The sequence below is a fragment of the Kogia breviceps genome, chromosome 7 (assembly GCF_026419965.1).
Source record: "Kogia breviceps isolate mKogBre1 chromosome 7, mKogBre1 haplotype 1, whole genome shotgun sequence".
In the NCBI taxonomy this organism is placed as follows: Eukaryota; Metazoa; Chordata; class Mammalia; order Artiodactyla; family Physeteridae; genus Kogia; species Kogia breviceps.
The window spans coordinates 56,847,364-56,874,888 of NC_081316.1; the positions used below are offsets into that span (position 1 = coordinate 56,847,364).

General features: G+C 38.0%; 1 protein-coding gene across 39 annotated transcripts in view; it reads left to right on the forward strand.

The window, feature by feature from the left end:
* Nucleotides 1-27,525, forward strand: part of DLG2 (discs large MAGUK scaffold protein 2) — a 2,077,851-nt gene that overhangs the window by 1,438,890 nt on the left and 611,436 nt on the right. For all 39 annotated transcript variants that reach the window (XM_067038359.1, XM_067038349.1, XM_067038350.1 and 36 more), the window contains one exon: nt 8,331-8,455. In XM_067038359.1, coding sequence (XP_066894460.1) covers nt 8,331-8,455 — 125 coding nt within the window. The remainder of the gene's footprint in view (nt 1-8,330; nt 8,456-27,525) is intronic.

Below are 27,525 nucleotides of genomic sequence, written 5' to 3' on the forward strand. Positions count from 1 at the left end.
TATCATTGACAATGTCCTAAATCAGATCTTAAGAACTCACAGCTCAAACACTGTATTGGATCCCAAATTATTCTTCTTGCTTTCTGACTCAATCCATCAAGCCTATTCTTAATTCATCCTATACAAAGTCTTTGAATTAATTGTAGTAAAATGCCACATTTATCATGTCATGTCTTATGAAGAAAACCTAGTTTCTCCAGGAACCTCTACTCCTAGGTCTGGTATTCAGAAAACTTTCATGTACACCCTCAAGGAGATGTTATGGGGGCTTGGCACATCTTGTTCCTCTGCTTGGAACCCTTTCAACTGCCACACTGCCTCACATCCTAGTCCTCTTCTCATCTTTACCCTGGGTCTTTCCTCACTCTCACTGAACAGTTTTGGCCCTTTTCTCTTCTTTTGTCTCTTTCTTTCTTCCAAGGAAACTTCAGTGTCGGCTACAACTCTGACTTGCCCATCACTTTAATACATTCACGTGATTTGACATTTATGCACTCCCATGACTATCAATGAGTGTTGCTCCATCTCTGAAATCTTGAACCCTAAAATTCCATCGTGTCCACAGCTTGCCACCCTCTCTTCTCTTCCCAGTTCCCCATAAATCCATCATTTGACCTTGTTATGACCTCAGTCTATCTATCCAGTCTCTGAGCATCCTCCTTGCTTCTCTTCCTTTCCTATCCTTTGTGATTTATATACTCATTCCTTTGAGAGTCAACCACATTTGCTTTTCAAACCTCAGCCCTAAGGCAATCAAACCTTCCTTTTTTTTTTTTTTTTTTTTTTTTGCGGTATGCGGGCCTAGACCCTCTTCTCACTCCTCCTTTGTCAAGATTTGTTTCCCATGCGCTCTCCTTCTCGCCTGTACCTTCAGTCTCCCTTTCCATGGGCTTCTTCCCCCTAGCCACAGATATGCTGAGTCCCCTCCCTGCCATCCTCTAAAATCTTTCTACTACCCTGCCTCCTTCTCATCAGATACTACTATGTATCCCCCCTAAGAACAGAACTCTTTCACAGAAACAGGAATCTGCCTTCACTATGTCACCCATTTCCTTCTCATAAATTTTTTGGTCTATTGTAATCTGGCATTTTCTGTCCACCTGTTTGTTGAAACTGCTTCCTCTCCGCCATCCCCTTAAAACGCTTTCCCCTAAACAGTTACCAATCCCCGAATGCAGATCTCCTGATGGCTCCTCTACTCAGCAGCTTCCAAAAACACACAGTTTAATAAAGCAAACTTTGGGACATCCTAAATGTAACTGCTAGAAGTTGTAACTGAGTGAAAACAGGCGTCTCTTATTCCTGGGCTAAGACCGTTAGCCAAAGATACATGGATTGTTAGCATGTTAAGAAGAAAAAAACAAAAAGGAAAACTTGAGGTGGAAAATTTTTTGTTGTTAATCATAAGCAACAGTAGTTAGGAATGTCTGTGTTACATTCATATGTTTATACCCTAATAAGGGGCCTGGGGCCATTCATCTTTTAATATTGCAGTATGTTGTAGAAAGTGGATGAGAGAAAGACTTTGAATGATTTTCAACAGGTAATAACTATGAAAAAGATATCTTTTTATTTTCTGTGCCTTTCTAGATTTACTGCCTAAAATAAAATTACTTTCAGGAAAACTTAGAAGATTACTTGCCAGCTAATAGACCTTTCTATCAAGTGATTTTTTTATCCTGGCATATAGCCTACAGAATTCTTTAACATGTTATTATCTGTTTTAACTTTTAAAAAAATATCTTTATTCTACCTACTTATATTGATCACCATTCTATTGTATTTGTTGATCAATTGTCAAGTTGTGCACTAGTAATTTTCAATCTCAGTGCATGTCAGAAATTTATAGATGGGAGGCTAAGGTATAATTATATACTTGAAAGTAACGTATATATTATATTGTAATATAAATTATAGTAAATAAAAATAAATGTCTTGCTGGAGCAGATATTCAGACAATAGGCTTGTTTGACATTCTTAGCAGGGAGTGAAAGGAACATATAGATCCTGCTGAAATGAGGGGAATGCACCGAAATCTTGGGGTTGGTAACAAGATATACAAAAATTCAGTGTATCAAAACAGGCCATAGGGCTTCCCTCGTGGCGCAGTGGTTGAGAATCCGCCTGCCGATCCAGGGGACACGGGTTCGTGCCCCGGTCCGGGAAGATCCCATATGCCGCGGAGCGGCTGGGCCCGTGAGCCGTGGCCGCTGAGCCTGCGCGTCCGGAGCCTGTGCTCCGCAACGGGAGAGGCCACAACAGTGAGAGGCCCGCGTACCGCAAAAAAAAAAAAAAAAAAAAAAAAAAAAAAAAAAAAAAAACAGGCCATAGGTGTTGAAAGTTTAAAAAATAGTGTTTGAGTCTTCCCTTATCTAGCTTTTATTTACCTAACAATTCTCAATACTACCTACCTAACCATCGCTTCTCCCATATTTAGAATGTGTAACTAAATTATCTTTACCAAGCGAAATAACATATAGTAAAATTGTAGGTTAAAATTCATCAACAAATACTTGTTGGATGAATAAAGGAAGGTATGAATGAAAGAATACATTGTGTAACTTCTATTTGCCTTTATTGTCCTCATGTTTGTAAGGACCCTTTTAACAGTGCTGTGTCAAACCAAAGGAAGTGAACTAACATTGACTGATCATCACCCATGTGCCAGGATCTATGCTCTGCTAGTACATATGTCATTTACTTTAATCTTTCTAACAATTCTGTGAAGTAGTTACTATTACATACATTTTACAGACAAGGAAACTAGACTCAAAGTTAAGAAAGGTACCTAATGTCAAACATCCAGCTAGGGCAAAGCTGGTACTCAAACCCAGGTCTGAATGGTCCAAGTACATGCTTTTCCATTACAAATTTTTTGAATATTTTTATGATACTGATAGGAGTGGTTTAGACTCTTTCCAGACAAAAAAATTTAATGGTTTATTATTGCTATTGTTTTTATTATTTCCTTACCATCAAATTATTTGTTTAACCCAGAAGAGCCAGCATGATGTAACAGGGAAAAAATTAGTATTTGGAGCCTAAAAAATCCTGTTTGAATCTGAATTCCACTATTTACTTACTTTCTGTCTTTATGTAAGTTACTTCACTCTTCTCAGCCTCAGGGTTTTTCTTTTGTTTTTATTTGTTTTTGGTTTTGTTTTTTAATATATAAAAAGGGGAAAATACTGTCTACCAGATAGAGGATTGTAAGAAGCCTAGCTCAGTGTTTAGCATAAAAAGAAAAATGCAATAAACGTTAGTTCCCTTGAGGACATTTTTAGTATTTTACTAAGAACTTTATAACTTTAAAAAAGTCTTTTAGGTAGTTTGAATTATTACTTAATATTATAATAATAGTAATTATTATAGTTTTACTATTACTAATTAGTAAGTAATAATGTTCTTACTAAAAACAAGTCATTTTTAATATTTTAGTGGTGATCATACTTTAATTAAAATTTCATACACTTTTAATTCCTCTCACATTTGTATAATGAACATTTTCTATTGTCATTAAATATCACTACAGTTTTAATGGATCCAAAATATTCCCACATTCAAATAGACATACCATAGTATTTTTAACCATTTCTCCATTGTTTGGATGTTTCCGGTTATGAGTTGTTTTCTGTTTTGTTTTGTTTTTAGAAGGAGAAGCATGATACTGCCACAAAGCTTTGAACATAAATCATTGTACACATTTCTGGTTATTTCTTTAGGATAAATTCCTAGAGTTGAATTACCAGATTAAATAGTATTTTAAAGTAGGAACTTCTGACAATCAAAGAAATTCTTTGTCAGTAGGACATTCTAAAAATATATATGATTATGATATCACTTTATTTTCCTCTTCTTTTGGCCATGGCTCACGGGCCTAGCCGCTTTGCGGCATGTGGGATCTTCCCGGACCGGGGCACGAACCCATGTCCCCTGCATCGGCAGGCAGGCTCTCAACCACTGCGCCACCAGGGAAGCCCTCCTCTTCTTTTTTACAACCCCATTTTGGGGGTAATTTTCTGTTAGAGAAAATTTTTTTAATGAAAGAGGAGTTTCTGAGGATATTGTATTTATATTTGCAACCATCAATTAAATGGGAAATTGTCTTCTTTTTGCTAATTATTTTTTTCTTTCTGAGAGGAGATAGAGTGTAGTACATGAAAGAGAAAGTACAACTTGGCTAGACAATAGGCTTGTGCTCCTGGGGGAGACTCAGCCAATGTGGAGGACTGGGAACCAGGAGAAAGAATGGTTCCTGCCAGCCACATTCTCAGGCACGGAATGTGCCCAACTGCAAGGAAACAGCATCCCACCTGGAACTCTATACAGAGGCTGCCGTCACCAACATGGCACCTTGCAGTTTCCATTGACTGTGTCAGGTACCAACACTCATTTAATTAGTCACAATTTTCAGGATCTAAGGGTGTCATCCAGGGGTCTGCCTGTTCACATGGAAAGATGGGTGCTCAGAGAGAGAGGTTCTGGGGTCTGCCCTTGTGGCTGGCTGGCTCTGGGACAGTTGTCAGGGGACTGGAGAGATTCAGCCATGGAGGACAGCAGGCAGTAATTTCACTGCTGCTTTTTATCTCTCCCTCTCCACTGAATGCTGCTGCTGGTAGCAAAGGCCTGAAAGGGATGGCTGGGAGAGAATAATAAGAGAAGAAGGGAAAGCACTTTAAATAATTTCCTTAGCTGAATTCAGATGAGCCTCTTCTAAGGAACCATGACGACTGGGTAGGCCCAACTTGCAGACTGGTTTTAACTGAAATACAAAAGCTTTTGGGAAGCCTTGGGACTGGAAACACAGGTCCAATTATACTCTGTCTCTACCTACCTTTTTTTTTTCTTTTTTGGCCATGCTACCTGGCTTGCAGGATCTTAGTTCCACAACCAGGGTTTGAACCTTGGCCCCTGGCAGTGAAAGCGCCGAGTCCTAACCACTGGACTGCCAGAGAATTCTACCTACCTCTTTTCATTGTGGATTCTCTGATTCATTCATGCCTTTTTCATTCATTCCTTTCCTCAGGGTGGATTTGAGGGCAGGGGCATGTATGTTAGTAAATGCCAGAGCCACCATATTCTCCATATGAGAGTCAATTCTAAAAACGATGGTTACATACTGCTAGGTTGTCAGCAAAGCTGTTGCTTCAAAGGTCTGTGAATTCATACAATAAGTTTTTAAAAATATAGCAGTGACCTACATCGCCCTCTAAAGTTTCCTATAACATTCCCTTTTTTTCTGCTGGCAAGAACCGTTTCCCTACAAATCTAGCCAGAGATCCAGAAGAATCCTTTGAAGGCATCCAGTTTAACTTCTCAGTAGATGTTTGGATCCCTCATGTTCAGTGTCTAGCCAGCTGGCCATTGAGTGAAGGATCCTCCCTCCCTTGCAAAGCAGCCTATTCCCAATCTGAACAGCTCTTGTCTCATCATTCATCCTTCAGCTAAGCCACAATTTGAATTTCTGGGCTTTCCATTTTTATTCTTGGAGCCACACAGAACAAAATGGCTTCTACTTCTGTATTATATTCCTTAACACATGTGGACTTTTGTTGTGTCCTTTCTGAGTCTTCCCTTTATAACTTGAATATTCTCAATAAATTGGTCTGTTCGTTCATTCATCAAATACTTAATGAACAATACTATGTTCCACACAAGGCACCAAGAAACAAAGATGAATATTGTATAGTTCCTGCCTACTATAAGGTCAGTTTGAAGGGAAGATAGACTCATAAATATATAATGTCAAAATAATACAGTATATGATATAGCTAAGCAGAGAAATTTACAAAAACTCAAAAGAGGAGTGACTTACCCAATGAAGAGGAGTTGCAGTGGTCATTTAATATTTCCTGGAGCAGATGCCATCTAAATCATCAAGAGGGGAGGTGGGAGATTTCTTGTAGAGAATGCAGCATGAGTAAAGGCCAAGAGATGAGCTCTCATGTGTACTGTGCAGGAAAGAGACAGAAGTTCAGTTCAGTGTTCCTGGGTGCTAAAGTATGAAGCTAGAACTAAAGGAGACAGGATTAAGAGCTGGAGCATGAATATTTTTCTCAAATGACATCATATTCAGTGCTCTCTCCCAAAATTTTGATATTATCAGGAGAAATCATTGGAATATCTCCCCATCTCTGCTTGCCTCCTTCCCTACCCCTATTAATGAAGAAATTGTTATCCCTGAGGTGTCAGCTCTGGTAAGACCAATATACTCTAATTGATGTTTTTGGAGCTAACCCAAATTACATTGAAAATACTCATCTTCCCATCGTTTCCTTCTAAAACCCAAGATCTTATTCTATAAGTTTCTACTGCCTCATAAGTCACCTAAATACTGTCTTGGTGGCTATAGACCTGACACTGTAGTTGAGGTTATACAGTGAAAATGTACTGATCACCAAACACCAAACTATCACTGTCTTTTCAGCTCTGCCTTGAACTCCATGAAGGCAGAAATCACCTGGTCTTAATCCCTAAAACCTTAGCTTCAAGACAGTCATGTAGAAGATATTCATATAACACCAATGCAGTCATCTAGTGTCAATGGGTAATTAAAACCAAAAATGGATTCACATACATTCTGCTCTGAAGAACCTAATGATCAAGGCCCATCTCATCCAATTTTCCTTCTTGCTTTCTTCTTTCTAGCCTCATCGTCTGTTTCTTGGACCTGGCACACCCATTCTTACTTCAGGGATTTTACGTATGTTCTTCCCTCTGCCTGGAACATTCTGTCCTCCTCTCCAACTCCCACCCTGACCCACTTAAAAGTAACTAAGTGCTCTTCACCTTCAGGAAAAGTCCCTATGTGTGGCTTTCCTGTCAGCTACTCTTACACTCTGCACTTGCCTTTTGTATGCCTCATAAACTGAAAGATTCACTGCTGTAGCTCCAGGGCTTAGTCCAGTGCCAGGCACGAAGCTGGTGTTTAATAAATATTAAATAAATTCATTATTTGACTACTGCTAAGTAATATCTCTGTTCAAAGAACACCGGAATTTTTCAAAGAAAACAGAAATAGAGAGAAGTCAGAAGTACAAAGATGAGATTTTAGTGGCTGTGGTTGAATTATTAACTTCAATCTTTCAACATATATTTGTGAAAACAGCCCTCTGAAATTCAGTTTTATTAATTCAGTCAATAAAAATTGCTAAGCATTACCTTGACATTTGCAGTGATAGTATATCTGTCAAGTTATACTTGATCTTATCTTAGCATTGAACTTTTCTGACTGAGTGCCCTAATTAATTTTTCTGGATTAACTACTAAATTCTTATTCTTCATCTTTTTACCCAAGAGCAAAATTTAATCAAGTGATCATAAATTTAGTAAGCTATATTTGTTGTAAGAGTATATCAAGAAATTAAATATCCAGTGACAAGGGACTGGTTAAATAAATGACCTGGGTGAAATATTATTTAATCATTTAAATGGATAATTATAAAGACTATCTAGCTGTATGGAAATGGCTTAAAATATGTGAATTAGAAAAAAAATAGAATATAGTATCGAAACATAATGTAGCCATGGAGATGGAGATTTACAAAGCATAGGAAAATAAAAAATAAGTAAGACGGTTTGTGAATTTGGGAGAGATATTTAATTATGTATTACATACAAATTTTAGAGGGCTATATGTACATTGGATGTCAATTACTATAGTCTACAGGAGTAAGTATGAAAGCTATATTAGAGTATAAACTATCCAAATTTACTTGCTGCAACAATAATGCATTCCTTGTCTGTTTCTACAGCAAATTAAAACCTGTTTATTACTGAAAAGTGTCTCACATTTGCTATGACTCTAGAGAAGGTCCCTGCCTTCTGAAGTCAAAGTTCCTTATTAATAGGAAAACACGTTTCTTTGCTGGATAAATAGTATTAGAGCAACAATACCAGAAATAGCAGAATGAAAGCACCTAAATTTCACTACTCTATCAAATCAAATGTTTTTCATGTGACTTGTTTCCTTCCATTCTTTTTCGTATGTGTGTATAATTTTTACAATGGACACTAATGATTTTTTACATTTTCTCATATTACACAGTTTGTAAGCTTTTATTTCCTACTTCATAATGATCATTTTAATTGCTAATAAAGGAAACATTTCTTAGAAACAAAAATATAAGGCCCTTGAATTCTTGCAATGCAGGGACAAACCTGAGGGTTGTTTCTGACCTTCCTTTGCTGACAGTGCACTTTATAGCTTTGCATACAAAGCTGTTATCACCTGATTTCCATTTGAGTAGTAAGATGATAACGCAGAGTACAAGGGGAACTAGGTTTAGGTGACAGCCACATCATTTAATGTCTGCTTATTGTTTCTACAGGGGAATTCTGGCCTGGGATTCAGTATTGCTGGAGGGACAGATAATCCCCACATTGGAGATGACCCTGGCATATTTATTACGAAGATTATACCTGGAGGTGCTGCAGCAGAGGATGGCAGACTCAGGTAAAGATCTGAAATGTTAGAATTATTTGGAAAGTAATTCTGCCACATCAATGAGACGTACTTGTGCCTTTGGAGAGTAATAATTCTCCAAAAGTTCTGTACTTGAAAGAGACGACTGTCAAAGCAAGCTTTCTGTAATGACTTTCCAGATCTCTTATTACTGATTGAATTACAGCTAGTATTTAATTTGTGTTTGTTGATGGCTACCACATTCAACATTGAGCCAGGCAGTGTGAGGAAGGGATACAGACGTATCTTTTGTTCCATGAGGCCTTCAGTCTGATTAGAAAGAAGAATACTGTGAGCTGATGAGCAAATAATAAAATGTGTAGAGAACAATGTATTGTAACTATCGTAGTGTTAGCAAAGAAATTCCATGTTATGCACCTTGTGTGTGTTCTTGAATTTGGCAACCATTTATAAGGGCTTTCTGTAGGGGTTTGGATGGAAAGAGTCTGAAAAGCTATTCTGTAAGAAGAGTCCAGTCTGAGTCTTAAAAAAATAATTTATTAACCCCACAAACCTGAACGAGAACACAGAGGGAGAAGAAACAAGTGGTCCCAGGAAAGAAGGAAATCACGTGTCTTGGTTGAAAAATACCAGGTGAGGTTCTGTAGCTGGAGTGGAGCCAGATCTTGCTCAAGATAGAATAATGGTGGCTTGAGCCAGGGACCCTCTCTTTAAAGAACTAAAGATTATTTGACAAAATAAAAGAGTCACCCACATGGGGCTCTTGATAAATAATATAAAGTTCTATCAGAGGTCAAAACACTAGCTAGGGACTTCCCTGGTGGCGCAGTGGTTAAAAATCCGCCTGCCAACGCAGGGAACACAGGTTTGAGCCCTCGACTGGGAAGATCCCACATGCCACGGAGCAACTAAGCCCATGCGCCACAACTACTGAGCCTGTGCTCTAGAGCCTGCGAACCACAACTACTGAGCCCGCGTGCCAGAACTACTGAAGCCTGTGCACCTAGAGTCCGTGCTCCACAGCAAGAGAAGCCACCGCAATGAGAAGTCTGTGCACCGCAATGAAGAGTAACCCCTGCTCACCGCAACTAGAGAAAGCCCGTGCACAGCAACAAAGACCCAACACAGCCAAACATAAATAAATAAATAAATAAAACACTAGTTAAAGGAATTGTAGATTGAACAATTAGGAGAGATTTCCTTGGGGAGAAAAGCATGTCCCAATGTTATTTTAGCACTGCTACTAGATTGTAAATCTCCTCAGGCCAAGCAGTTATATTATAGATGTGAATCCATAAATTCTTGCTGAATGAATGAGAGAGTTTTTGAATGAATGAATGAATGAATGAGTGAGTGAATAAAATGAGAAGAGAAAGGAGGGTAAATTAATGAGTGGGGAGAGAGGGTAGCACAGGCCAAGGCCTGTAGGTAAGAATGGTTTTAGCTTGCATGGAGCCACACTGAAAACTGTGACCTAAGTGGCCGAAATGTAAGCTTTGTAGCCCTTCCTCAGTCTGCTTTTTTAAGCATAAAGAAGCTAGCTTACTGTTTTTTTATAAAGCAGCCAAGGACACTTTTTCCCTATCCAACTGTTCTGATGCAGTGATTACTTTTGACAGCTGCATCTTTGCAGCTTGTGGAGGAAAATCACGCTTTTCTTTCAGGTACATCGGCATCCCCTATCAACAAGAAAAGAAATGAGTGATGCTCCCATAGGAAACACATGCTTTTTGAATAGAATTTTCAGGCTGAATTGACTAAATTAATTTCTGGGTGAGGGAATGTCCATGCTGCAGAGTGAGAGATTAGAACTAGATGCTGTGTAATTCTAGGACTCATGGTGGGGATAGTGATTGCTAATACTGGACCCTGGAGAAGCTCCGTTTTAAAAGTTTAGAAATAAAGTTGTTAAAGGAAACTTCAGAAAAGTGGGCCACAATCATTATTTCATACCACTGTTTACCTAGAAGTAGGGGAACTTTCGCCTCAGCCAAACTTTGGCCCTAAGCTTCAGATAAAATAAACTTCATGTTACGTGCTTATTTTACAATTAAGAATGAAAAATGCATCTCTTAGAGTACCACCACTCTTTGCTCATGCCTACAGAGATAAAAGGAAGTTCTGCTGTGTTGGGAGCGTCATTCAATAGTTGTAAAGAGAATAATCATAATGACAGCTAACATTTATTGAGCTTTCATCATGTGTGGAGCATTGGGCTAAAATAGATAGGTAGGTAGGTAGATAGGTTGGTAGGTGGGTGGATGGTTGGATGGATGGATACATAGATTGATTGACAGATAGGTTGATAATATAAATAGAGATGTAGGTACACACAGACACACAATCTTCTATACACTTACCACAGCCATATGAGGCAGGTACAGTTATTATGGCCATAATAATATTGACTCAGGAAATTAAGAATTAAATATTTTAAGAAGATCACCCATCTAACTTTGAATACATTCCAAAATCGACTCCTGTATATCGCTTAAGTACTCTCTAAACTCTAATTCAATAGGAGAATCACCTACCTCATGTGGTCCTGGCCTAAAAATTCCCAAAGATAAAGTTTTTCACAATGGTAATGGGCAACTCTGAACAATTACAAAGTTTGCTATTTTTCTACTGAGCCACAGTTGTTTTTATTATGAACTCAACTCAACCCACTGGTCTTTGTTCTGGCTTCCTGGAGCCAGGACCATGGCCTATGACTGTGTATGTGAATTTTGCCTGGTGAGGTTGTGCAGTGAATGACCTGAAAAGCTCTGAACAATGGTCCCAATAGGAGCAACCCTATACCAACTCCCCAATCCGCATCACAGCCTTGTGCCTATGTGAAGACAGCTCTGGTGTGGGTCTCCAGTTCTTTGTGATAGATCCTTGCTACTACCACTGAGACTGTTTCCCACCTTACTCATGAACTTGAATGGTTTGGGGACATCTAACACTTCAAGAATAACACTCAGTTGAAAATCTGGCAGCATGACATTAAGATAGATTTCAGAATTTAGAAATTTATCTGGTTCAAAGCCTACATTTTACAGATGGGAAAGCTGAGGCTCAGTCGAGTGATTTATCCTGAGGCATAAATCATTTGGGGGGTCTGTTTTAACTAGACTCCAAATGTCTTTTTTTTAACTTTTTATTTTATATTGTAGTATAGTTGATTAACAATGCTGTGATAGTTTCAGGTGAACCTCAAAGTGGTTCAGTTATACATATACATGTATCTATTCTTTTTCAAATTCTTTTCCCATTTAGGTTGTTACAAAATACTGAGCAGAGTTCCCTGTGCCATACAGTAGGTCCTTGTTCGTTATCCATTTTAAACATAGCAGTATGTACATGTCAATCCCAAACTCCCTAAATATCCGTTCCCCTGACCCTTCCCACCTGGTAACCATAAGTTCGTTCTCTTAAGTCTGTGAGTCTGTTTCTGTTTTGTAAATAAGTTCATTTGTATCATTTCTTTTTCGATTCCACATATAAGCGATACCATACAATACCATACGATATTTCTCTTTCTCTGTCTGACTTGCTTCACTCAGTATGACAATCTCTAGGTCCGCCCATGTTGCTGCTAGCATTATTTCATTCTTTTTAGTGTCTGAGTAATATTCCACTGTATATATGTGCCACATCTTCTTTATCCATTCCTCTGTCGATGGACATTTAGGTTGCTTCCATGTCTTGGCTATTGTAAACAGTGCTGCAATGAACACTGGGGTGCATGTATCCTTTCGGACCCTTAGACTCCAAATGTCTTGACTCAAGTAATTAATGATCTAAGGTAGTGTTAAGTGGCAATAACACCTAAGCCCATCTAAGAAGACTTTTCTCAATGTAACAGGAACATTCTTTGAAGCTGGGCTAACAATGTGTGAGGAGTACTTTCTATCTCACCATTAGTCCTTGTGAACATGGAATCAGCAAATAACAATGAACTCTGGAAAGATGTAGGTTCTGATGCCTGTATACTAACATAGTTGATTTTGGAAAGATTAAACTCTTTTGGTTGTTCTTTTCTCATCTATAAAGTGATGACAGTTATACCTGTTCTGAGGATTCAGTGAGATAACCTAAGTCCCTACCTATGCCAAGCATATAGTACATGCTCAGTAAATTTTAGTAATGTTACCCCCTTTTCCTTACCAGCCCTCTCTACCTCTCAGTGGTCTTTCCTCTTCTATTGCTTCCATTCCTTCTTCTTTTTCTCTCCTCTCATCCCTTCCACCTTTCTTTCAGTTCCCGTTCATCCTCTACGGCCTTCCCTAAGCTTCCCGTTCCTATCTTTTCACATGCCCTTTTCTCTTGATCATAACATGAAATTAAAACCCATTTAGAAACAGGTATGGTACTAAAAAAGGTTCTGTGTTTCTATTCTCAAGTTTATAATACAGTCAACTGAATCTGCTATGTTTCCCTTACTTAAAAACTAAGCCCACAAACTAAACATAGTTTTGTTTTCGTTTGTTTTAACTTGACAAATTCTTTGGTGCTGTGAGTTAGGAACTTGTAAAAAGTTTTCTGATGTATCCTTCACATTATAAATTATATTTTTGACAGTTAAATAATACTAAAATTGAAAGAGAAACTGAGGAGTTGGATAGCACAGTCTGGAGCCTGTGCTCCTCAATGGGAGAGGCCACAGCGGTGAGAGGCCCGCGTACCGCAGAAAGAAAAAAAAAAAAAGACACACTGTGGTAAGCAGTATTCTAAAAATGCAACTCCTCATGATTCCACAGCCTAATCCATAGAACCTGTGACTTTGATAAGCTATCAGTCCTGTGATTTTGTTACCGTGCATGGCATAGTTGACCTAAGATAGGGAGAATATTCAGGTAAGCCTGATCTAATCACATGAGCCCTAAAAGTAGAGAGCCTTCTCTGGCTGGTGGCAGAAGAAGAAGTCGAAGAGATTCAAATCTGTGAAGTACTCAGCACTGTTCCTGGTTTGCATATGGAGGAGGCCGTGTGAGAAAGTACAAGGTTGACCTCTAGGAGCACACAGAGGCCTCCGGCTGATAGCTAACAAGGAAGCAGGGACCTCCGTCTCACAACTGCAAGGACCTGTGTCTTACCACAACCTTATAAGCTGGGAAGAAGACCCACAGCTCCAGATGAGAATGTAGTCAGTTGACACCTGGATTTCAGCCTTGTGAAAACCTGAGCAGAGATTCCAGCCACACTGTGTCAGACTTCTGACTTATACAGACAGTGAGCTAATAAATAGGTCTTGTTTTAAGCTGCTAAATTTATGGTAATTTGTAAGGAGCAACAAAACATTAATATCTACGTTATTTGAGGAGTTCTGAGTTCATTATGAAAAGTCTTCCTGTATGTGCTCCATCACACCCAATATAAAGCAAGTGTGTAGGTTTAAGACACAGATAAGGTGAGAGGTGACTTTCTCCTTAATTAGATCAACTCCAAACTGAACACCAGTCCCAGTGGTTGCCCCAGCAGAGAGATATAGGAGAAAGAACATACTATTTGGAGTAGAGGACCTGGGTTTCAAGTTCTCCTTTCTAGCTAAGTGACCTTGGACCTCTTTTTCAGCTCTCTGTGCTCCAGTTCCCTTACTGGTAAATTGTAAGTTGGAGCATATATATCAGGAAGCTGTAATGCGTGCGTTGCTTTAAACTGCAACTGCTGTGGTAACTTGTCAGGGAGCAATAAAAAACTAATATGGACTCTATGGCATTTTGGACCCTAATATTCACTTAGGCTGAGGTGCAGACTGGCTTGTCTCTGCCAGCACTACCACAGTCTGATCTTCAGAAACACTGATCAGACCGCATGGCTGGGCTCAGGCCCTTCGCACACCTGGAGGCAAGATGTGAAAAGCAATCAGAAACAAGGGGTGGATCAAGGTCAGAAATAGGGAAGAAACCAGTCTCCCAAGGTGAAGGACAGCAGATACAGAGATTAGCTGAAATACACTGTTACATCTGATGGCTGGGGATGTTAGTCTGGGCTGGAGGGAGGGTGAGAGCCAGAAGCTATAAGGAAAATGTGAGATGAAGGCTAAATTAAAAGGCAAGGCAATAGAGCATATGAGGGTTTAAATGAATTCCTTTGGATAGTGATCCTTTTCCTGTGCAACCTCTTTTTCTTGTGTATATATTTTTATAGATACGATAATTGTCCTTTGCAGAATATGTATAAAATTCAGAAAAGTAGATAAAAACTAAACAAAACACAACACATTCATGTTTACACTAAATAGAGTCAATAAGTATTAACATTTTTGTACACTTATTTCTGGTAATTTTTTTTGCTATTTTACTTATTTTTATTTAGTTTAGATCACACTGTATATAATATTTAGCATTTGTTTCATATCACATAACTTTATTTCATAAACCTTTCCCCATATCATTTTTTTAAAAGCATTATACATATTTTAATTGCTGTTTGATAATACATTTACTGTTTACATTGTTAGGAGTTTAGGTTGTTTTCAGTTTCTCCACATTTTAAATAACTGGCAATCTTTTGGAAGACATTGCTGACTCTTTCTCATAAATTCCTTTGGATATATTTCTAGCAGTAGAATTTCTGCACCAAAAGGTATGAACATTCTGAAGAAATTTTATACATATTGCTAAATTTCCTTCCAGAAGGACTGTACCAAATTTTATTTCTACCACTGATGTTAGGGAGGGACTATTTTACAGTATGTCATCAGCATTTCATGTGCTTGAATGTATATGATTTTAGGCTGTTTACCAAGGCAAACAATGGTATATTTCCTTGCTTTGCTTTGCATTTATTTGATTAATAGAAAGATTGAACTTTTTAAAAAATGTAACAAGTCATTTGTATTATTTCTTCTAGAAGTTGTCATTAAAATTTGATAACATTACCTATCTTTAAAGTTAGAACATTTTTGAAAGAACATTAGGTTTTCTTCCAGAGCAAAATAGATATATGTCCATGCTTTGAAGAATGGTTTTTATTTCAACCTTTGTATCTGAACCATAAAAATGCCCTCTGTGTGGCTTCAAGTCTCAGGATTGCTGAGGACCAATATCGATCTGTCATCCTGGGGAAGAGCTATCACATGACAGCCTCCGCTTGGCAAAGCAGCAATGACATTTTACACAACAGTGCATTTATTAAACCCATCCACAGCACAAAAGCAGCATGTAGTGGCAGGCAGAGAGATGGCTACTTGCCAATTTCCTGACAAGTGACACAATTTAATCTCTTAGCCCTCAGCACAATCATTTCTACTCCCAGACAAGATGGAAAAAAACCCAAAAAACAAGTTTTCTTTAAGTTCATTGCTTCATTTGTTCCTTCTATGTCTGTTTACAAGTAAGGTTGGCTTCGTCCTTATAAAAGCCATATATGTTGATTTCAAATAAGAATGCTATTGTTCATACTGAGGCTTGACTATACTGACTGAAGGCGAGAGGTAAAGGACCAATGTTTCAAGAACACAACCTCTGTGTATAAATTACAGCATCATCCTTTGGCTGTCATACGGCAATTCATCCTTTTGATTTTTCATTAATTTATACCCATTAAGTCACTAGTAATTTTTAAATAATAATATGAGGAAAAGAGAGGCAAAGGGGAAGAACAGAGGGAGAAAAAGGAAAAGGAAGAAGAAGAAGATCATCAGGAGATGAAGACATCATATAACTTAGAAATGGAGAAGGCAAACCTAAATTAAATTTTTTTCTGTGCCAGTGAGAAGCACTAAGCAGAGGAAAGGGAGCAACTTTCAAGCATCACAGTCTGAAACTTACTCCCAAGACTCACTTTCAGACTGTTTAAGGAAATAAAAGATTTCCAGTAAGCAAAACAGCATAAGAGATTGCTAATTCCATAGAGTACCTTTCCACATTGAACTTGCATTAGTTTGGGTGGTGGGAAACAAAAACCTTGGGTTACCAAGTCCAACATGTCAACTTCCACCAAATGTGTGACTCTTGCACCAAATGACTACAATAATGCTAAATTTTTCATTCAAAGACAAAGACTCTCAATGTCTTCAAAGCCATATGAACTTTTCTTTCCTTATCGTTTTGAGGCAAAAACAGCACAAAAGCCCAACCATTGCCCTGAACAAGAAGATTTTCATAAGAAGGGAGATTTCATTATCCAGTGCAAATTACACCAGCACTCTCCTTAGAAAAAAAGTATGATTGGGATCTCAGTGGACTCATAGATTATTTCCTTCCATCTCTGCCCACAGAATGAAAAGAGGTAAGATGGAACAGTCCTCTGTCCTTTGATTTCCTCTATCAATCTTATCAGTACCCCCCCCAAAAAAAGAAAAAAAAATTATCAGCCCTAAATATGCTGACAACCTGTTTAGACAAGAAAAAAATCAATTAGCAAGTAGTTCCATAGTGACTGGTAATAACAAGTCCTCAACAATTTAGAACTACACAGGAAAATTTCTAAACAAGAAGAATAATTTCAGCTACATATCTGGTAGTATGCCAAGTATACAAGTGCAGTCTTTCACAGCTAGAACGGCATATCCAACAGTTTTCTGATTTTCATCAACTGTTACATAATCTAATAAAATAAATCTCTCTATGGGTTACATGAAATAGCTTTTTAGCAAACATGCCCCCTCTTTTTTAACAAATTGTGCCAAGACTCCTGAATATCCACACTCAAAAGAATTAAGTTGGGCTTCACCTCATACCATACACAAAAATTAACTAAATAGGAATCATAGACCTAAATGTAAGAGCTAAACTTATAAAACTCTTGGAAGAAAATATAGGAGTAATGGTTCATGACCTTGGATTAGGCAGTGCTTTCTTATCATAACATTAAAAGCAAAAACAAAAAAAAAAGCAGATAAATTAGACTTCATCAAAATTCAAAGCTTTTCTGCTTCAAAGGCCACCATTAAGGAAGTTAGAAAACAACCCACAGAATGGGAGAAAATATTTGCAATAATATATCTGATAAGGGACTTGTATTCAGAATATGAAAAGAACTTTTACAGCTCAACAATAAAAGGACAACCTAATTAAGAAATTGGCAAAGGACTTGCAGTCATTTCCTATTGATACTGTAGCACACTGTAAAAAACTTGGTGGCTTAAAATAACACAAATTTATTATCTTGTAGTTCTGGAGGTCAGAAATCCAAAATCAGACTCATTGAAATAAACTCAAGATGTTCATAGGGCAGCTCCAGAGGATCTATGGGACAATCCATTTCCTTGCCTTTTCCCAGCTTCTTGAGGCCACCTGAATTCCTTGACTCATAACACTCTTCTCCATCTTCAAAGAGCATCAGTTCAACGTTTGCTTCTGTCAAATCTCTCCTCTGACTATAACTCGACTGCCTCCTTCTTTAAATTCCTGTGATTATATTTAATTCATCCACATAATTTAGGATAATCTCCCTATCTCAAAATTATTAATTTAACCACACCTGTAAAGTCTCTTTGGCTTATAATATAACATATTCACAGGTCAGAGATGAGGACTTGGACTTTTTAGAAAGACATTATTCAGCCTACCACATATTTGAATAAATATTTCCTTAAAGAAGATATAGAAATGGCCAGTAGCACATAAAAAGTTGTTCAACATTATTTATTAGGGAACTTCAAATCGGAACTACAAAATGATACTACTTCACACCCAGTAGGATGGCTATAATCAAAAAGATAGATAATAACAAATGTTAGCCAGGATGTGGAGAAATCATCACCTGCCGTGCATTGCTGGTGAGAAGATAAAATGGTGCAGCCACTTTGGAAAACAGTCTGGCAATTTCTCAAAAGTTAAAAGAGTTATTGCATGAACAACAATTCTGCTCCTAAGTATATACCCAAAGAGAATTGAAAACATGTGTTCATACAAAAAACTTGTACATGAACTTCATAGTAACATTATTTATAATAGCCACAAAGTGGAACCAATCCAAATGTCCATCAACAGATGAATGGTTAAAATGTGATATATTCATACAATGGAATATTATTCTGCCATGGAAAGGCATGAAGTTCTTATGCATGCTACATCATCGATAAACCTTGAAACAATATTGTAAATGAAATAAGCAAGATACAAAAGGCTACATATTGTACAATTTTATTTCTATGAGATTCCAGAATAGGGAAATCCATAGAGATAAAAAAGTAAATTTGTGGTTGAAAGGGGCTGGTAATGAGTATGGAATTTCCTTTGGACACAGTAAAAGTGTTCTAAAATTAGATAGAGCTAATAATTGCACAAGTCTGAATATACTAAAAATCACTAAATTGTACACTTTGAAAGGGAAAATTTTTAAGTACATGAATTATATCTCAATAAATCTGCTATAAAAAATATCCAGTCATTCTTTTCTTGCAGAAAATATTCATTCTTATTTACAAATCTGAGAATTTTTTTCTAGTTTCAGAAAGCTCATGACTCCTTCATACTGCTGTCAAGTTATCTGAAGTTCTATCATTTAAGAAAGTTCTTGAATCTGTTCACCAAGTAGAGAATACCTTTGGTTTGGGCTCCATGCCTATGAGGTCTAAGTAATCTTTAAAGTAGGCAAATGTCATACAATGCTCCTATTTCCTAGATAAACTAGCAGATATTTGACCTTGTGTGCTAGCTGCTAAAGTATCAATATTTTACAAAAATGATCTGATAAGTAAAGTTTATATTTTCAAAAGCCAAAAACAAATCAGTGAAGTACATTAAAATTTAGGAGAATTAATTCAGAGTTTTTCAAGGTCCAGTTATCCAAATATACTTAAGGAAGAAAAGAACATATCAGTTTTTCACAAAGGAACAATAGGATTATTGAAACATAGATGCATTGATTCATACCCCTTAAGATTGATTCCATGAGGCTCTAAATATTTTGATTTAATTCTAGTCCCTGCTTTGTGTATAGGGAGCAATTTCTGACATTATCTGTAGGTCTAGACCCAAACTTCTAGTTCACACTGAAAGTTAACAAGGTGCACTGCTCTAGTGAAGGTAAGAGAGATACCTGAGCACCTCTGCCTCTAACTAGCTCTGAGACCTTGAGAAGGTTCCACAGCCTTCTTAACCTTAGCATCTTTCTCCATAAAATGAGTATAATAGAGGATCTTTGGGAATTTTCAGTTTCAAAATCAAATTTTGATCATTTATTTGACTTTTGTTGACAGTCTGAGACATTCAGAATACTATTATCATGGCCAGGAAATCAATCCTTTGTTTTGATTAAATCTGTAACTCTGAGAAGATGTAATCTTCATCACATTCCTATAGCAAAGAGCTGATCACAACTTTAAGTGCTGAGAAGGCATTTGTTATTATTTATTTCTAATAGTTTCCCAGAAAGAATGTTGTTATTCTAATATTCTTAAACTGTATCTGATATTGATTTTACCAAATAGCTCCTTGGGATCTTTACCAAAAACGAAATGGTTTGAGGGAAGGAGGGAAAGACATGCAAATTATCTCCTGGTTTCTAGTTCAATGGTAATCCCAGTTATTTTCAAGAATGGTTTTCTGAACAGTTATAAATTATGTCATTATTTAGAAGGGCCCAATAATGTGGTAAGCTTTGTGCAAGCATCCTGTCATTGCAAATTGGCTTAACAGATGCCAAAATCATAAATGTATTATATATATATTAGAGCTACTTTCTATTCATTCAGTTCCTATGCAGAGGGTGTGGCCACAGCAAAATGGAGATTTACATACCATCTCCCATCTCCCGAGTGAGGTTTCTCTTCACACTGCCCAGTCCAAGCCAGGCAACCTTTGCTCACAAGATAACCCTCCACCCTCCCACATCCCCTTCCTACCCACCTCTGTACTTTGCACTTTAGTTTCCTAGAGGAAGCTGAGACTGGAAAATGTGGTTAGAACTTAGAATTGTTAGAGTCCTGCACTGGAAATTTCAGCACAGGGAGAGCAGGCCTCAGTCCCCAGCTCCCAGTCCCTCCCCCCACTTGCCTTCCTAGTTCCAGCTCCTCCCTGCACTGCGAGGGCCCTGGGGGCATGCCTGTGACTCTCAAGGTTGCACATCCAAGCTTCATCCACATCCTCCGAGAATAGCTGTTCTTTGACCTCTTCTTTGAGCCTCTGGCTGTGCATAAAGCCTGCACCATCAACACTTAGGAACTTGAACTTGGGAAAGAGGTCCAAACAGCCACTAAAGCGGGCTGCAGTCAGAGAATTCCAGAATATATCTGCTGTGGGAGAGGGGAGGTAGAGCCCATATATTTGCCTCTCCTGGGCGTTCTAGATTCCTATAAAGTGATCATTAGTGAACATTAATCCCTTAAAGGTTAATTGGCAGGTACAATAAGGGAAATTACATTCATTGAGTTTTAGGGCCTAGTAAAAATAAAATGAACAGGATATGTATGTTATTGGTAGAGTTCTTGGCTTTTAGGATTTCTCATGTTAAGTTTTGTTGCCTTCATCCTAGTTTACAGAGAATAAGTCTTCCTTTGCCTTCGTGATAACTCATTTATTTGCTTTAGATGACTTATTTTCTTGACTACTATATCTGAAGAGAGGGAACATGGGAATCTCTAAGCCCTCTTAATATGCCACCATTCTGTGGGTCTGAAATCTCATGTTATTTATTCTTTATTCTATTTCCTATGACATCGCTGTCCCTTACTAGCACTGTCCCATACTCACAATAGACACTTGGAAAATACGAGCTGCCGCCTATTAAGCTTACTTCCATAAGCTTATGGAAGCTCAAAGAGGTTAAGCTATAAGGAGCTGAGCCAAAATTCTAATCGAGTCTGTTTGATTCCAAAATCCATGTTCTTCCCACCACAGCACATGGCTGCAATTAACTGCAGATGAGTAACTGAACATATATTTAAGAATCTATAAACACAGATCCCTGCCAACATCCCATGTTATAGTGTTAAAAATTAAAAACACAAACACACCTAAGTGACGCCCAAATTTTTAGTTCTTCAGGAAATGACTGATTGGCATGAATTGGAGGTCTAGGCAACTTTACATGAAAGGAAGATAATAAAGATCAAATAATATTGGTTTTGAAGATGATATAGTTCTCTGATGAGAAAGTAATACATGTTCATTATAGAAAATATGGGAAATAGTGATATTTATAAAGTAAATTAGAACTGCTCACAATCCCATCACCAAAATGATCTGTTTATTATGTTCCTTCATATTCAGAGCAGGCCTCAGTCCCCAGGTTTTATATAGTTGAACTCTTCTTTCTACCTTTTTCATTTAATATCACAACATAGGCATTTTCTTACCTTAAAAAAGTACGTTTTTCTTACATTAAACTGTAAACAGTTTATATAGCTGCATAATTTCATGTTATATGAGTATAACATTATTTAACTTTTCCCTACTTTTTTTATTACATTGCAATGAATATCTTTGTGGAAGGGATTTAAAAATTTTGATAGCTATTAGAGAAAACCAGGTTAACTTATCCCTAGATCAGTTGTTACACATTTCTTGGTTTAAATTGCGTGAAAATGGGCTCCAGTGCTCCTCATTACAAACTTTTTTCTTTTTTTTAAATTATAGATCAGAAGTTTCCTTTTACATTCCAGTGGACTGAATTAAGAACAACAGTTTTTCCCAAGCATCTGGAGAGGTGTTAACATTCAGTATCAGTGTTACTCCACACTCTGAGTTAAGATCATTTACAAGTCAGCCTCAGTCAAATGACCTAGAATTTGTCTGTAAAGACCCAGGTGTTATCTGAATTCAGCCCCAAATCATTTTTAGTTATGCAGGTTAGTCCGGTATTTAGAACACAAACATCAGGACCACAATTTAAATTACCATACCCTGCTACTAATTAAAATGTTGGTCTTATTTCCCTTCTACTCCTACCCTCCATTAACTCCTTTAAATATTACAGTCTAATTTTCTATAAATTACTAAAGAGAAAAGCAGAACATTAAGGAGAAAGAAAGCAAGGCTTCCTGTCAGAAAACAATGCATTAAAGAATGAATTAGTAACTGCTTTCTTTGTTCATGTCTGTATTAAAGCATGGATAAACTCTTTAATATTCATTATCCCAGATATATATTATTGTAAAAATACTTTTATTTTAGAGCTTCATTTAAAGGCATTCTACTGCCTAACAATTGTGCTGGGTGTGAGAGCGCCAGAGCTGCCTTATGTACCATGAACTCATCTCCCCTGCATTTCCTCTGACATGCAGACTGGGGCATCAAACATGCAAATCTGAGTTAGAAAAAGGAATGGGCAGAGCCACTTTTGTATGAGTGTGGGGAGTGAGAGGAGGAGTTTCAGAGTTTTCAATGTGGTGGGGTAAAAAATCTCTAGTGGGCTGAGGTCACTGTCATATCTACTCCTGTGGCAATTCACTGAAGTTGGGAAATTTAGTGAAGTGACAAACAAGAAGTAATGCAAGTATTTATTAAACTGACACTGAGTCTTCCATTTTACTCCCAGACTTTTGTTACCCATTAGTCCTATAAATATTTACTGAGTGTTCTGCTATGGATCAGACAGTTGGAGCTGGGAATAGAGCAGGAAACAAACAAACAAAAAAAAACAGAATCTGTGCTCTGGTGGAGCGTTCAGTCCAGTGTAGTAATAAACAAATTTAGAATTGAAATGAAAGGAAAGTACCTAAGCTGTGAAAAGCTGTAATAGCATGACCTGATCTCATCTGGGGTATCCAAGGGAAGCCTTGTAGGGAGGAAGTATTTAAGCTGAAATGTAAAGGGTAAGCATTAGCCAAATGTCAAGGGCTGGAGGACTCTTCAGACAGAGAAAACGTGTCCAGAGGCCTGAGGAGAAATAAGGAAGAGGTCCCTGGGACTAGAATTAGTGAGAAAGGGATAACAGGGACAAGATGAGAATGCAGAGGTGGACGTGAGAAATCAGGCAGAGCCTTAGATGTCATAGTGAGTAATTTGTTCTTTATCCTTCTAAAAGCAACATGAAACTTTGGATTTTCAATGAGAAAATGGGTGAACCAAATTGTTATCTATAAAGATCACTCTGATGGCTGTGGGAGTCTGGCTTGGCTGACAAGAATACATGCAGGTAGAGCAGCTTAAGAAGCTATTGCAGTAATTCAGGTGATAAATGATGGAAGCTTGGACTAAGATGCTGATGAAAAGACTGAGAGCAGTGGATACATTTTGAAATATACTTAAGGGGTAAACTTGAGGAGGCTTAATGACTAATTGGAGTGGGGTGTGAGAAGTAGTATTCCTTCAAGTAAAGCATCAGTGACTTCTGGGCCCTGGGCCCCATATCAGGTGCTAAGTATACAGTATCCTTGACTTCATAGAGTTCGCCATCTAGTAGAATTATCAAAGGATGACTTTGAGCTATGGATCAGAACAATTGACAAAGACTGGTGGAGAGGCAGTTGGAAGATAAGTTCCAATTTGGACAATGTTAAGTTTAAGAACCTGATGAGGAATTCAAGTGGAGATATCAAATAGGCAATTGAACATACAGATTCAGAACTCGGAGAGATCTGTCTAGGGACAAAATTGTGAATGTTTAAAGCCAAGAAAATTAAGAGATTGCTTTGAAAATGTATACAAGAAAAAGAGAAAAGGACCTAGGACTGTCTTGAATTATTCTAAACTTTTTGATGTAAATTAGACCAGAGATTTTTAAACTGAAAAATGCATATCCCTAGGAGTACATTTATGTGACTCAATTTGCAGATCTTTAATTTGATCTGCCCACGAAGTAGCCTGCAGCTTCATACTGGTTCTTTTTTCTCACTTTTCCATTTATCACTGCTCTTCTCCCATTTTACAAATGAAAGCTATATGACCTACCCATCCCAAATTCTACTGTGGCTCTTTTTACCACTTACTATTATTTACTATTTAGGACTATTTTACTACTTATTTAACAGTACAATTTTACTACTAGGTGAAAATAACAATCTGAAACGTTGTTGCCCAGGATGAGGAAGTCAGTGTCTCTAGTGATTGAGTAGTTAATCCTTTTCTAAAGTCATGTGGTTTCCCATTGTTTGCTTTAGCAAAATTAAAAGGCAATTGTCATCTGATAGATAGTTAAAATAATTTTTATGATAGGTCACAGGATTTGGGGCATTTAACTTGGAAGGAATTCAAAGTTCTCTTCCCATTCCCATCTCCTTGTTTATGTGAACAAAGTTATCTTAGCACTTAAACATTTGTAGAAATGAAAAATAGGAATTCTGAATATTGTCTTACTCTACCCTTAATTCATATTCATCCATGGAAACATGAGCTAATTTTATTTATTTATTTTTTTTGCGGTACGCGGGCCTCTCACTGCTGTGGGCTCTCCCGTTGCGGAGCACAGGCTCCGGATGTGCAGGCTCAGCGGCCATGGCTCAAGGGCCCAGCCGCTCCGCGGCATGTGGGATCCTCCCGGACCGGGGCACGAACCCGTGTCCCCTGCATCGGCAAGCGGACTCTCAACCACTGCGCCACCAGGGAAGCCCCATGAGCTAATTTTAAAAAGCTCTACTTTCCCCGTTGAGAAACAAATCCCCAATACAGTTACATTTTCATTGTTTTAGATTTATACATTGAAATTCATAGTTTATTTAGGTTATTTTGATCAATGTATAATATTAATAATCATCATGATAACTCAGTCCAGAAGAGTCTTATATTGCAGGAAAAATTTTTTTTTAGTTCATAGGATTTATATTTGTACATACATTTCTGTTTCAAATAAGTATATTACAGGATCCATATAAGATGTTCTAACATAAAATATATTAGGATAAAACTCTGTGGAAGTAAAATGAAAACATAAATTCAAGGAGAAAAAAAATGTAAAATGTCCAACTGCTCAAAAATATCTTAACTTATATCTTAAATTGGTGATCATGGATTTCAAATTGGTATATACTTGCATTGCACTCTATACATTTGAAATAATGATGTGACAGTTAAAAAATAAAAGTTTACAATTCACAACAGGCCAGAAATTATATCCTTTGTTACTATTTAAACCTATGAGGAAAACATTAGATGTCAACTTAAAGCATACAAAACAAAGGGTAGTTTTGTTTTGCTCTGTTTCTTCTTGCTTCTGTTTTGTAAGCATGAAGATCAATAACTTGGAGAACAACTAAAATGAGAATTTCAAAAGGAGTGACCAGAGTGGTAGGAAGAAAAGGAGAAGGGTCACAGAAGCCAAGAAAAGAGTGCTTCACGGAGGAAGTGAGCAATTGGCCTTAACATTATTGTGAGATCAACTAAGATGAGGACTAAACAGATGGCATTAGATTTGGCCAAAACTACATTTGTGGTGAATTTATTTATTTATTTATTTATTAAGTCCTTACTGAATTTGTTACAATATCGCTCCTGTTTTATGTTTCGGTGTTTTGGCCACAAGGCACGTGGGATCCTAGCTCCCTGACCAGGGATGGAACCTGCGCTCCCTGCATTGGAAGGCGAAGTCGTAACCACTGGACTGCCAGGGAAGTCCCTAGTGGTGAATTTAGTAGGAACATTTTCTGTGTTTTTCTTGGTAGGGGCATTGTGAGGGGGGACTCTGATTACATTGGGATAAAGAGAGATTAGGGAGGAAGAAATGAAAGTATGTGTAAACAGCTCTTTATAAATAAACTTGGTCTGTGAAAAGGAAAGAGATAGGACAAGGGGAGATACCAGGTCAATGGAAGGCTTTTCAAGTGATAGGAGATACCAGAGTATGTTTGAATGTTCAGAGAATGGGTTAACTATAGAGACTGGGTTTGAAGATGCAAGATGTTAAGAGATTAAATGATTAAGTGAGGTCTTTAAGAAAATGTGAATGGATGGACCTTGGTGTCAGAAGAGACACTTCCTCCACTGTAATAGAAAGAGAGAGAACAGCGTGGCTTTGCACGTAGTCAGGTAGGTATGTGCTGGAAGTGATGTAGGAAAGGAGGGGTTTGGAGACTGTCATTGCAGAAGGAAGGATAGCAAACTGACCAGGGTGTTTGGAGATCATGAATTTACAGGGACACCCACCATTCGTGGGTTTTCTCCAGCCCTTCAGTGTTCAGCTGCTCTGGAAGAAGCAATGAGGAAGATGGAGAGTTGGGTTCAATCAGGATTGAAGTTTTGCAGACAATTGTAACAGAAGGACTAAGTGACAACAGCATAAACAGGAGTGATAAATGGCAAGAAGACAGGACCAGGAGCTGTTAAGACTAATGTATAATTTTTATTTCTCTCTCTTCCCTGCTGTGTGAATTTGAGTAAGTTATTTAACTTGTCTAATCCTCAGTTTTTCCATTTAAAAAGGTAGAGTAGGGCTTCCCTGGTGGCGCAGTGGTTGGGAGTCCGCCTGCCGATGCAGGGCGCGCGGGTTCGTGCCCCGGTCCGGGAGGGTCCCACGTGCCGCGGAGTGGCTGGGCCTGTGGGCCATGGCCGCTGGGCCTGCGCGTCCGGAGCCTGTGCTCCGCAATGGGAGAGGCCGCGGCAGTGAGAGGCCCACGTACCGCAAAAAAAAAAATAAAAAATAAAAAAAATAAAATAAAATAAAATAAAATAAAAAGGTAGAGTATCTGCCCCGCATATTTTTAGGCTTTAAGAACGAAACAAAATAGTGTTGGGGTGTTATGTAGACACTTACTGTTCCCAAAGGTTACTACCTTTGCTGTGACAGGAGTCCTAGGAAATGTGTGGTTTTACTTTGGGGTCTCTTTCTGATCTCCTTTATCTTCTGAAAGCTTCTTTCCTCTCTCCCCTGGTGCCTATGGCTTCTTCTAATAAGTTCTTCAATAAAATTTCCCCATCGAAGAGTCCCCTGATCTACCCATGCTGTAAAATGAAGTCGCATAGTCCATATGGACAATTATGTATAACGTGTGGATGGCTGACACCAATGAGTTTCTCTGTATTTTGAAAGAGAAATTTATTAATTCAAATAAAACCGATTTACTGAAAGCAAGAAGATATTTGTGAGCAAGGGTGCCCTTCATGGTGCCCCTAATTCTCCTGGCTACCATCCCCAGGCCTCTGAAATTTATCTCCACAGCTGAGAACAACTGTAAGGGACTGAGCCTACCACCGCAAACACCAGTTCAACCACTAAATCAGGGAGCTCCAGTTCTGGTTTTATGAAATCACAAAATATCACCAGTAATTTCAAAATGTGTCATGAGT